General features: G+C 40.1%; 1 protein-coding gene and 1 long non-coding RNA gene across 10 annotated transcripts in view; one reads left to right on the top strand and one right to left on the bottom strand.

The window, feature by feature from the left end:
* AFF3 (ALF transcription elongation factor 3) overlaps nucleotides 1-12,287 on the bottom strand; it is a 309,887-nt gene that overhangs the window by 96,048 nt on the left and 201,552 nt on the right. For all 9 annotated transcript variants that reach the window (XM_072994485.2, XM_072994483.2, XM_078390317.1 and 6 more), the window contains one exon: nucleotides 1,713-1,764. In XM_072994485.2, coding sequence (XP_072850586.2) covers nucleotides 1,713-1,764 — 52 coding nt within the window. The remainder of the gene's footprint in view (nucleotides 1-1,712; nucleotides 1,765-12,287) is intronic.
* The window catches only part of LOC140705756 (uncharacterized), a 56,395-nt gene that overhangs the window by 39,551 nt on the left and 4,557 nt on the right, over nucleotides 1-12,287 (top strand). The gene's annotated exons all lie outside the window — the stretch shown is intronic.

Raw genomic sequence — 12,287 nt, 5'->3', positions numbered from 1 at the left:
TTACATATTCCAGACAAGCACAATGGCTCTATTTATTCAGACTAAGCTGCTGAATGCAGATTGATTGACTCTGTGGGCAATAAATTTTCACAGCCACAAAACCTCAGTGGCAACCAACCTGATCCTGCAAGGGGGGGGGGGCTGCCTAGAAGACTGGGGTTGTAAAAATAAGTTGGATTATTTTTCCACATATGTAAACTAGTTAGTTAAATTCTTTCACCATTGATTGACATGAATTACTGAACTGGCTTTAGAGATTCATTTCTTCACTTAAACATTTCACTTTCTACTATGAAATAATCCTATACAAATTGACAGCAGGAAAATCAGGAAGGAAAGAAGGGAAGGAAAAAAAGGAGTTGGGGTTTGCATAATGGATAGGAATCCCTGCTTAATAATGCTCCTAATACTGATTTAAATTGTGCAATAACTAGTAGAATGAAGACCAGAGAATTGTAATGTGAATGTTTCATATGTCATTCCACACTTCAGGGAATCAAAAGGCAATAATCATCACAATTCAGTGCTCTGAACAAACTTAAGTATGGTTTTGACTTCTCTGTGACACAAATCTTCCAACATTTTGCACAAAAAGATGATGGCAATATTATTACTTTCTGCATTATAAATCAAAGGAAACTGGATAAGTTTAACTTCCAGATTTATGTTAACTACCCAGCAGTTTGCTAATTGTGCGCACTTCATATATCGATTGGGGATTTAAAATGTAAGGTGTTTTTTTCGTGTTAGTGAAATTAAACACACAAACAGGGAACATTTCTTTCCACACATTAGATCTTCCGATTGTTGTATATAAAAATTAAAGCTGTAATTATAAATGATTAAATAGTGGCAATTGAAAGGAGGAAAATACATCTGTGTAATTAAAATTAAGGGAGTGCCTAATGTGGGTAGATAATGTAATTACTATGAGATCCTTGATCCATGAGCTAAACTTTTATTCTTTTTATTCTCTCTGCATTTTTCTCTTCCTGCCTGTTCAGCCTGTTTATTTAATGTAACTTCGGGAGAAACATTTATGCCTGATGACACATTCACTGTTCTTATAACTGTCCTCTTCTCCTTTCCTCTTCATTTTTTTAAAAATTTGTGTTTATAGCTTATTCTGTTTCCATGTGCCATCATCCAAGTCTTAGCTTATTAAATACAGGTTTAAGACCCAAGTTAAACTGATCTGAAAAGAACACCAACCTTTATGGAATTTCCTTTTACTGTCTCCATAGTGAAAGAAGTGTATTCTTAATTTTTTTTCAGGTGTATTTTAAATCATTGCTTCCTTCACATTCATTCAGGATTAAATGCTGCCACTGGAAATGCACACTGGAGCTGAGCCCTGTTCTGCTCTGGCCCAAACTGAATCAGTATTTTATAGCTATTTGACTTTTACTGTGTTCAGGAAACCAATAGTAAAGTTTTCAGTGGAGCTGTGTTACTGCTAAGCACATGCTCAGTAACATTTGTCCAAGGGAAATGTATGAAGAATACTTCAGAGTGTGTATGAGAATAATATATATTCAACAGCTATGACTCCACATAGAGGATTATATATATTATTGGTTGGCAACCTCAGCTGTGTACACAGTGTTTCCTGCCAAACTTTTTAAGTCAATGATCACAAGCATACATCAACATTTCTCGAGTTTCAGGTTTAGAAACTCATACAGCTTAAACAGAAACATTAGTCTGCTCACCTGGTCATTTTCTTCTTCATCACTGCTTAACTTGAGGTCATCTTCTAACATTCTGGAAAAAGAATAACAAAAGATCCACACTTGAGTTCAACAGGAGATTTTTTTAATATAAGCTAGACCAGTGATGGCAAACCTTTTTGAGCCTGAGTGCCCAAACTGCAACACAAAACCAACTCATTTATTTCAAAGCGCCAACACTGCAATTAAACCTGAATACTGAGGTTTTAGTTTAGAAAAAACAACTGCCCCTGCACTGCAAGGGTTAAATGCTTGATGTTTTTCCCCCCTCTAGGGGCAGTATTACTGATTTTCCCTAGCAACCAGTATTCCATGGCAGACTGCCTCTGAACCAGGAGACTCCATACAAGCATTATGATTGACAGTCACTGGTAGACTAATCTCCAAAGGTCCAATATCACTGATAAAGGCCCAATATAATTCATGCCATTTCCTAGTTGCTATAGGTAGGCCATAGTTAATGCACAGCAGTCCATGGCCTTTCAATACCGTGTACTTCCTGTCATGACCAGCTACTGATAAGAGGCACAAGTCTGGAATTTACCCCAGGCTGGATTTTGCAGTCGGCAGTGTGAGAGGTGAGCAGCATGGTGACAACCAGTTTGTGGGGCAGGTGAGGCCTTCTCCAAGGCCCCTAGAACAAGCGTAGTCTTCAGTGGCAGAGCTCTTTCCATAACCAATCAGGGTGGCCTGAAGCAGAGCAAAGATGGACATGATAAAGGACAAAAATGGGAGGGACCTAACAGAAGCAGAAGACATTAAGAAGAGGTGGCAAGAATACACAGAGGAATTATATCAGAAAGATTTGGATATCCCGGACAACCCAGATAATGTGCTTGCTGACCTTGAGCCAGACATCCTGGAGAGTGAAGTCAAGTGGGCCTTAGAAAGCGTGGCTAACAACAACGCCAGTGGAGGTGATGGCATTCCAGTTGAACTATTTAAAATCTTGAAAGATGATGCTGTTAAAGTGCTACATTCAATATGCCAGCAAGTTTGGAAAACCCAACAGTGGCCAGAGGATTGGAAAAGATCACTCTACATCACAATCCCAAAGAAAGGCAGTGCCAAAGAATGCTCAAACTACTGTATAATTGCACTCATTTCACACATTAGCAAGATTATGCTCAAAATCCTCCAAGGTAGGCTTCAGCAGTATGTGGACAGAGAACTCCCAGAAATACAAGCAGGATTTTGAAGGGGCAGAGGAACTAGAGACCAAATTGCTAACATGTGCTGGATTACAGAGAAAGCCAGAGAGTTCCAGAAAAACATCTACTTCTGCTTCATTGACTACGCAAATGCCTTTGACTGTGTGGACCACAACAAACTATGGCAAGTCCCTAAAGAAATGGGAGTGCCTGATCACCTTATCTATCTCCTGAGAAACCTATACATGGGACAGGAAGCAACAGTTAGAACTGGATATGGAACAACTGATTGGTTCAAAATTGGGAAAGGAGTACGACAAGGCTGTATATTGTCCCCTGGCCTATTTAACTTATATGCAGAATACATCATGTGAAAGGCTGGACTGGAGGAATCCCAAGCCGGAATTAAGATTGCTCGAAGAAATATCAACAACCTCCGATATGCAGATGATACCACTCTGATGGCAGAAAGTAAGGAGGAATTAAAGAACCTCTTAATGAGGATGAAAGAGGAGAGTGCTAAAAATGGTCTGAAGTACAAGATCAAAAAACTAAGATCATGGCCACTGGTCCCATCACCTCCTGGCAAATAGAAGGGGAAGATATGGAGGCACTGACGGATTTTACTTTCTTGGGTTCCATCTGATCACTGCAGATGGTGAGAGGAGCCACGAAATCAAAAGACACCTGCTTCTTGGGAGGAAAGCGATGACAAACCTAGACAGCATCTTAAAAAGCCGCCTAGAATGGTCATATAGACCAGATAGGTGGGGTACAAATCAAATCAAATCAATCAATCAATCAATAAGTAAGTAAGTAAGTAAGTAAGCAAGTAAGTAAGTAAGTAAGTAAGTAAGTAAGTATAAATAAATAAATAAATAAATAAATAAATAAATAAATAAATAAATAAATAAATAAATAAATAATAATAATAAAAAAAAGCAGAGACATCACCTTGCCGACAAAGGTCCGCATAGTCAAAGCTATGGTTTTTCCACTAGCAATGTATGGAAGTGACAGCTGGACCATAAAGAAGGCTGACCGCCAATTAATTGATGCTTTTGAATTGTGGTGCTGGAGGAGACTCTTGAGAGTCCCCTGGACTGCAAAGAGAACAAACCTATCCATTTTGAAAGAAATCAACCCTGAGTGCTCATTGGAAGGAGAGATCCTGAAACTGAGGCTCCAGTACTTTGGCCATCTCATGAGAAGAGAAGACTACCTGGAAAAGACTCTGATGTTGGGAAAGTGTGAAGGCAAGAGGAGAAGGGGATGACAGAGGACGAGATGGTTGGACAGTGTCAATGAAGCTACCAATGTGAATTTGACCCAACTTCTGGAGGCAGTGGAAGACAGGAGGGCCTGGCCTGCTCTGGTCCATGGGGTCACAAAGAGTCGGACACGACTAAACGACTAAACAACAACAAAAATCCAAAGGCATATGGAACAATAATACAGTGTTGTCAGGCCACCAGAAGCTCATAAAGGATGGATTCAAACTACCTTCATTTGGGGAAGTTTGTTCTACAGGTGAGGTGTTGTTACAAAGAACCCCGGACTCATACGTTCACCATCCTAATCGCTTGGGATGATGGAACACTCAACAAGACTTCCATTGAAGATCTTAAATTCTGTGCAGGCTCTTATTATGGGAAGAGGTAGTCTTTCAGATCCTGGCACCTTGCTGTTTACATTTCTAAAGACCAAAACAAATCTTGAAATGAGCTCACAAATTGGGAGGTCAAGACAGCTGGTTAAAAAGTGGTGATATTACTGTCAGTCAGACAATAGCCTGGCCACTGAACTTCGCATCAGAATAAGCTTCTATCCAGGGGCAGCCCCATGTAGAATATACTACAGTAGTCTAATTTAAAAAATCAAGGCTTCAGTTATTGTTGCCAAATTCTTCCCTAGGAAGAGACATCTGTATTGTTGCTAAATCCAGTGCTAGTCTTACCTAAACATTGACATTCTGGGTAACAATTGTAGCCTATAGTCACTTCATAAGTCACATTGACTTCAGTGGATTTATTCTATGAGACTAACATTGGCTAAAGACCAGGGTGAGCACAGCACCTCCCTGCATTCCTCCCTCTGCCTCTGCTGTCTAGAGTGGGTAGAAGTTGCAATCCAACAACAACTTAAATGCTGCACTTTGCTCTCCCTGATTTAGCCTTACTCGTTTATCTGCCTTGGTAAACTTCATTTCAAAGGTGCAGTAAAAGTCTATGAAATTTGAAAAAGGAGACAAACATCAATCGCTGTATGGTACAATGCAATATGGATTTTAAAAATGAAGCTCAGAGGATGACTTATCATATTTGTTACACACTTACAAGGGTAGCTATCACAATTGGCCAAAATCCTGTTGTCAGTTTACAGCTGCAAAACACATATAGTGTAACTTTTCATGGCAAATTATTGCAAGTTGACAAGTCAGCATAAACATTATTCATTGCATACTGAATGGGCCATCTCTGTTGATTTTATAACTTGTGTGGATTAACTCCCGAAGTTACACCATTTATGCTTGTGGACGTAATTAACAGGATTTTGGCCAATAACTTGTGTCCCGGACCTTCAAAATATATCAAAAGAACATCACACTGATTGAGATTAGGGACATGGAAATTTTTTTCCAGCATCTTGCTTCCTGACCAATATAGAGATTGCTTGTCAATAAATCACTAACACCTGCGAAAGTACTTAACTCCAGCATGAGAAAAAGAAAAAGTTTTCCCCTTGATTTTTCTTCACATTTCATACAAAATACCTCTGTGCAAAGTTGGCATCTTTCCACTTTAAAAAAAAGCACACAGGCACAGCAAGCACAGAAGGACAGGCTGATTAATGGAAAAAGAGAGATACAAACAACCCATTGAGCACTTCTTATTTCATAAAATCTGTGCAACAAGGGAGCAGTTAATATATTCTGTGCATCAATCCGTCTTGCAATTTGCACAACAATTGGTCTTGCAAATAGAAAACTGTTATTGAGAATAATCAGAAAAATCTCACCACCTTGCAGCCAAGGAGAAGAATGGCAAGGTTTCTCAATAATGTGTGTGAGAACAGACAAGTGAGGATTTACATCCCTTGTTCAGATTAGGGCTGTAAATCTTCCCTTGTTTTTCCCTTGCAGGCAAGGTTGAAGAATTGCAACACTCTTCTTCTTGGTGGCATTGATTGCAAAGGATTTCCGTGGGCGTTTGACAAAGTTCTTGCAGCAGCATGAGCAATGTTTTGTTAAAAATCTCCTGTTCCCCCCCCTCCCCGAAAAAGTGCATAATTCCCAAATCATCTGAACTGTGCCAATTGCCCAATGTCAGGTTAACTGATGCTTTGTCAAAAAGTGTAAAGAATTAAATGGGTCATTTCATTTTCATTAACAATCAGCCAGTTGGTGTATTTTGTTTCTCAAGAGAAAAGGACACTGGAGACATTTTACACAAATTACATAGACCTTCAAGATGGTGGTGGTGGGGGGCAGAAGAAAGCTTTGTTTCACTCTTGGCTGGGGGGAAGGAACTCAGCAGGGCTTCAAAATTCCTCATCAAAGTGTCTCATCACACTGAGACAGCCTAAACAAATGAAACCAAGGAATTTAGCATGTGTTTTTCCCCCATTCTTAATTGAGACCTCACTTTTCTTTAAGAGAATGGCATTTCATTTTGTTCAAATGCACTTCAACTGCCAAATGAGTCACATCAACCAGCATCCATAGATATTGACATGAAACAAGTCCATCTGGTGTATTTACTGACAATTCTATTAAAAAATCACCCTCATACATAGTTGTTTAGACTGATATTTTAAGACTTTTGACAATATTAAAAATAGATATCTAAGTTGTTGAAACATAAATACTTCAGTCTTGTGATAACAATGTGAAATGCACTTGTAAGGAATCCCCTGAGGGCCTCCCACTAGACGAAGGAGCTCTTTCAATCCAAGATTGGGTGAGACCCAGAAGGTGCATGAATTAGCATTATGGGCAAACTTCTAACCAAGATTTTTCACCTTACCTGAGACAGAATTCTTTCCTGATTGTGCACTTTGTACTTAGCACACCAACCAGATAAGGTAGACCACACAAATTCATAAACTTATTGAACTCTTGGCCAAGGCCCCTTCTTTAGACTCTCAAGCCCCCTTTCTCTTCAGGATCACTCTTGGGTGAAACATAAGAAAGTGGATTACAATTATTAAAAAGTATTAAAAAAATCAAAAAGGTTGTTGTGCAGTTCCAAAACAATGCAAAAGTTATAAGCAATGCATGTTCAAATAATTAAGTGAGCTCTAAGAAAGCTTTCCCTGTAAAATAATAAAAACTAACTTCTTGTTGTTCAGTTGTGTCCGACTCTTCGTGACCCCATGGACCAGAGCACGCCAGGCCCTTGTGTCTTCCACTGCCTCTTGGAGTTAGGTCAAATTCATGTTGGGAGCTTCGATGACACTGTCCAACCATCTCGTCCTCTGTTGTCCCCTTCTCCTCCTGCCTTCACACTTTCCCAACATCAGGGTCTTTTTTTTTTTTTTTTTGGACTTATATACTGCCCCATAGCGCTACAAGCACTCTCCGGGCGGTTTACAATTTAATTATACAGGCTACACATTACCCCCCAGCAAGCTGGGTACTCATTTTACTGACCTCGGAAGGATAGAAGGCTGAGTCAACCTTGAGCCGGCTACCTGGGATTTGAACCCCAGGTCGTGAGCACAGTTTTAGCTGCAGTACAGCGTTTTAACCACTGCGCCACGAGGTAGTCTTCTCTTCTCATGAGATGGCTAAAGTATTGGAGCCTCAGCTTCAGGATCTGCCCTTCCAGTGAGCACTCAGGGTTGATTTCCTTCAGAATGGATAGCTTTGTTCTCTTTGCAGTCCAGGGAATTCTCAAGAGTCTCCTCCAGCACCACAATTCAAAAGCATCAATTCTTTGGCAGTCAGCCATCTTTATGGTCCAGCTCTCACTTCCATACATCACTACAGGAAAAACCATAGCTTTGACTATGTGTACAGTGGTACCTCGCAAGATGAATGCCTTGGGCAACAAAAAAACTCACAAGACAAAAGCGTCTTGTGAGGTTTTTGGTGCCCCGCAAGATGAATGTATTTTCGTCTTGTGAGGTACGTTTTGCCATAGGAATGCATTGAATTTCCCATTTTTGAATTTCCCGCCCTTTTCCTCTGCCTTATTCCATTTGGAGGCTTGCCTCCGGTGCTTGGCAAGCCTCCGAACGGAAAAAGGCAGGGGAAAAGGGCGGGAAATTCAAAAATGGTGCTGGGGAAGACTTGCCCAGCACCATCGTAGGACTGCTGGGGGATCTCTGAAAGCGGCGATTGTGGTTGCAGGGGACCCCCGCCAGTCCTCCGATGGTGCTTCCCCAGCTCCCTACCAGGTAAGTAACTTTTTCAGAGTTTTTTTGCCCATAGGAATACATTAATTAAATTTCAATGCATTCCTACGGGAAAACTCGTTTCGCAAGACAAAAATTTCGCAAGATAACAGGTCTCACAGAATGAATTATTTTTGTTTTGCGAGACACCACTGTGCTTTTGTTGGCAAGGTGATGTCTCTGCTTTTTAAGATGCTGTCGAAGTTTGTCATCACTTTCCTCCCAAGAAGCAGTCATCTTTTAATTTCATGGCTGCTGTCACTATCTGCAGTGATCATGGAGCCCAAGAAAGTAAAATCTGTCATTGCCTCCATATCTTCCCCTTCTATTTGCCAGGAGGTGATGGGATCAGTGGCCACGATATTAGTTTTTTTTTTGATGTTCAGCTTCAGACCGTTTTTTGCACTCTCCTCATTACGAGGTTCTTTAATTCCTCCTTACTTTCTGCCATCAGAGTGGTATCATCTGCATATCGGAGGTTGTTGATATTTCTTCCGGCAATCTTAATTCCGGCTTGGGATTCCTCCAGTCCAGCCTTCCGCATGATGTATTTTACATATAAGTTATATAAGCTGAGGGACAATATACAGCCTTGTCGTACTCATTTCCCAATTTTGAACCAATCAGTTGTTCCATATCCAGTTCTAACTGTTGCTTCCTGTCCCATGTATAGGTTTTTCAGGAGATAGATAAGGTGATCAGGCACTCCCATTTCTTTAGGGACTTGCCATAGTTTGCTGTGGTCCACACGGTCAAAGGCTTTTGCATAGTCAATGAAGCAGAAGTAGATCTTTTTCTGGAACTCTCTGGCTTTCTCCATAATCCAGCGCATGTTAGCAATTTGGTCTCTAGTTCCTCTGCCCCTTCGAAATCCAGCTTGTACTTCTGGGAGTTCTTGGTCCACGTACTGCTGAAGCCTACCTTGGAGGATTTTGAGCATAACCTTCTAGCATGTGAAATGAGTGTAATTGTACGGTAGTTGGAGCATTCTTTGGCACTGCCCTTCTTTGGGACTGGGATGTAGACTCATCTTTTCCAATCCTCTGGCCACTGCTGAGTTTTCCAAACTTGCTGGCATATTGAGTATAGCACCTTAACAGCGCTATCCATCTTTTAAGATTTTAAATAGTTCAACCGGAATGCCATCACCTCCACTGGCGTTGTTGTTAGCCATGCTTTCTAAGGCCCACTTGACTTCACTCTCCAGGATGTCTGGCTCAAGGTCAGCAAGCACATTATCTGGGTTGTCCGGGATATCCAAATCTTTCTGATATAATTCCTCTGTGTATTCTTGCCACCTCTTCTTGATGTCTTCTGCTTCTGTGTGGTCCCTCCCATTTTTGTCCTTTATCATATCCTTCTTTGCACAAAATGTTCTTTAATATCTACAATTTTCCTGAACAGATCTCTGGTTTTTTCTTTTCTATTGTTTTCCTCTATATATTTGCACTGTTCATTTAAGAAGGCCCTCTTGTCTCTCCTTGCTATTCTTTGGAAGTCTGCATTCCATTTTCTGTCACTTTCCCTATCTCCCTTGCATTTTGTTTCCCTTCTCTTCTGTGTTATTTGTAAGGCCTCATTGGACAGCCACTTTACTTTCTTGCATTTCCTTTTATTTGGGATGGTTTTTGTTGCTGCCTCCTGTACAATGTTACGAGCCTCTATCCAAAGTTCTTCAGGCACTCTGTCCACCAAATATAGTTCCTTACATCTGTTCTTCACTTCTACTGTGTATTCATAAGGGATGTGGTTTTGATTATACCTGAGAGGCCCAGTCGTTTTTCCTACTCTCTTCACTTTAAGCTTGAATGTTGCTATGAGAAGCTGATGATCAGAGCCACAATCAGCTCTAGGTCTTGTTTTTGCTGACTGTATTGAGTTTCTCCATCTTTGGCTGCAGAGAATATAATCAATCTGATTTCAATATTGCCCATCTGGTGATTTCCATGTATAGAGTCGCCTCTTGTGTTGTTGGAAAAGACTGTTTGTGATGACCAGCTTGTTCTCTTGACAAAACTCTATTAGCCTTTGCCCTGCTTCGTTCTGAACTCCCAAGGCCAAATTGTTGTTTCTTTTATCTCTTGATTTCCTACTTTAGAATTCCAATCCCCTAGAATGAGAAGAACATCTTTCTTTGGTGTCAGTTCTAGAAGGTGTTAAGTCTTCATAAGTTTGGTCATTTTCAGTCTCCTCAGCAATGGTGGTTGGTGCATAAACTTGGATTAATGTGATGTTGAAAGGTCTGCCTTGGATTCTTTTTGACATTATTCTATCATTTTTGAGATTATATCTCATTACAGCTTTCCCCACTCTTTTGTTGTCTATCAGGGCTACTCCATTCCTTCTATGGGATTCTTGCCCACAATAGTAGATATGATAATTGTCTGAATTGAATCTTCCTTAAATTACAGTAACTAGTCTCTTGCTAGTTCTCAAATCCATGTTCCCTCAATATGATGTTATCCATTCAGGTTCAAGTCCTTTGACTAATAACCTCACTCAGAAAAAACTTCTCTCAAGCCCTCCTTTCAGTTCTCATGAGAATACTGTATCAGCTAACAAGCAATTAGGAATGGAATGTGATATCTCTGGCTCAATGTTGTTTGCCCTTGGTGCAGTCTGGAATACAACAAAACAAGTATTGTTTCTCATGCAAATAAGCGCTACCTGTAGCAGCCTGGGGAAGTGTGACATAACCCATCTGATCTCTTCACAGCTCTGTTATTATCTTAGTTAACAGATGGTGCATCTTGCAGAATAATACAATATAATGAAACTACCATTCTAAATTGGCTGCAAAAACTAGCTTAAATGCTACACTTTGCTCTCCCTGATTCAGCCTTACTAATTCACTGAGCAAGTTTATCTTGGTCGTTGGAACTCCCTTCCACAGGAGGCCAGGCTGGCCCCATCTTTGCTGTCCTTTTGCAACCAGATGAAGACCTTTCTCTTCAGCAAGCTTTCCCTCAGTTACTGGCTACCTGGATGGAATTTTTAAATGGATGATTATACCTGTTTAGTTTGAATATGCATTTGGTGTTTCTTTTGTTTACTGTGTTTTTTTTTATGATGTAAGCTGCCTTGGATCCTTCTTAAGGAGGATGGCAGGATACAAAGAAACATACAAACAAACAAACATGCTGCATGGCTGATGATGTCAAGAGGTCTAGCAACTGAGAATGGCATATTGTCTCATCCATTCACTGACATAAGTCACCTACGACAGCCAACAAAGTTGTTTCCAAATCAGATTGAAAACAGCTATTTGGAACAAAAATTAATCTACGTTGTCACTGTCACTCTACACTAGAACTGAAATGCTACCACATGCTCCAAGACCCTGTTAGGAAATGACAAATTTGACATTGGGAAATAATTATCTGAAAGCATTAGGTCTAAATTTGAGTTTCTTCAGCAAATCCACCAATATGGTGGGCGCCGTACTTTCCTAAGATCCAAATTCCCAGTGCAGAAAATTGTTTTGAATAAAATTTATATCTTCATGTAAAACTGCTTTCTTCATGTAACACTCTTACACAGCATGGGATCAGAAACTCAAGGAAAAATATTTCTCAAAACAGAAAAAAAAAAAACCCAAACCATTCTCAAAACAAAGGGTACTAAAAAGAACAATGATATAATGTTTTCACAGCACCCAAGTCTTCATTTTCAGACAGAATGGCAGTGGACAGGGCAGAATCAATTCTTAAACGAGACAGATTTATTGTTCAAAGTTTAGAAGAGATTTACAATATAATCCCACTTTAGGATCAAAGAAGCAACATAAAAATAAGAACATGTATAAAAATGAAAGAACAATGGTCACTTGTCAGAAGGTCATTTTTCTGTGCCAGTCTAAATATCCCCATCAGTCAAACAGCCTGCCAAAATTTCAAGACTAATCACTTGCCACCACCAAGGCAGGAGGAAACAGGTTTCAGCAATAAAATGTTTAAGAGCACCACTCAGTTTACCAATTCACATCTTTGATTCCATTTATTTCATTCCT

Source organism: Pogona vitticeps, chromosome 3 (genome assembly GCF_051106095.1).
Source record: "Pogona vitticeps strain Pit_001003342236 chromosome 3, PviZW2.1, whole genome shotgun sequence".
Classification (NCBI taxonomy): domain Eukaryota; kingdom Metazoa; phylum Chordata; class Lepidosauria; order Squamata; family Agamidae; genus Pogona; species Pogona vitticeps.
The sequence above is the reverse complement of the archived record's forward strand: the minus strand, read 5'-3'. Positions and strand labels throughout refer to the sequence as shown.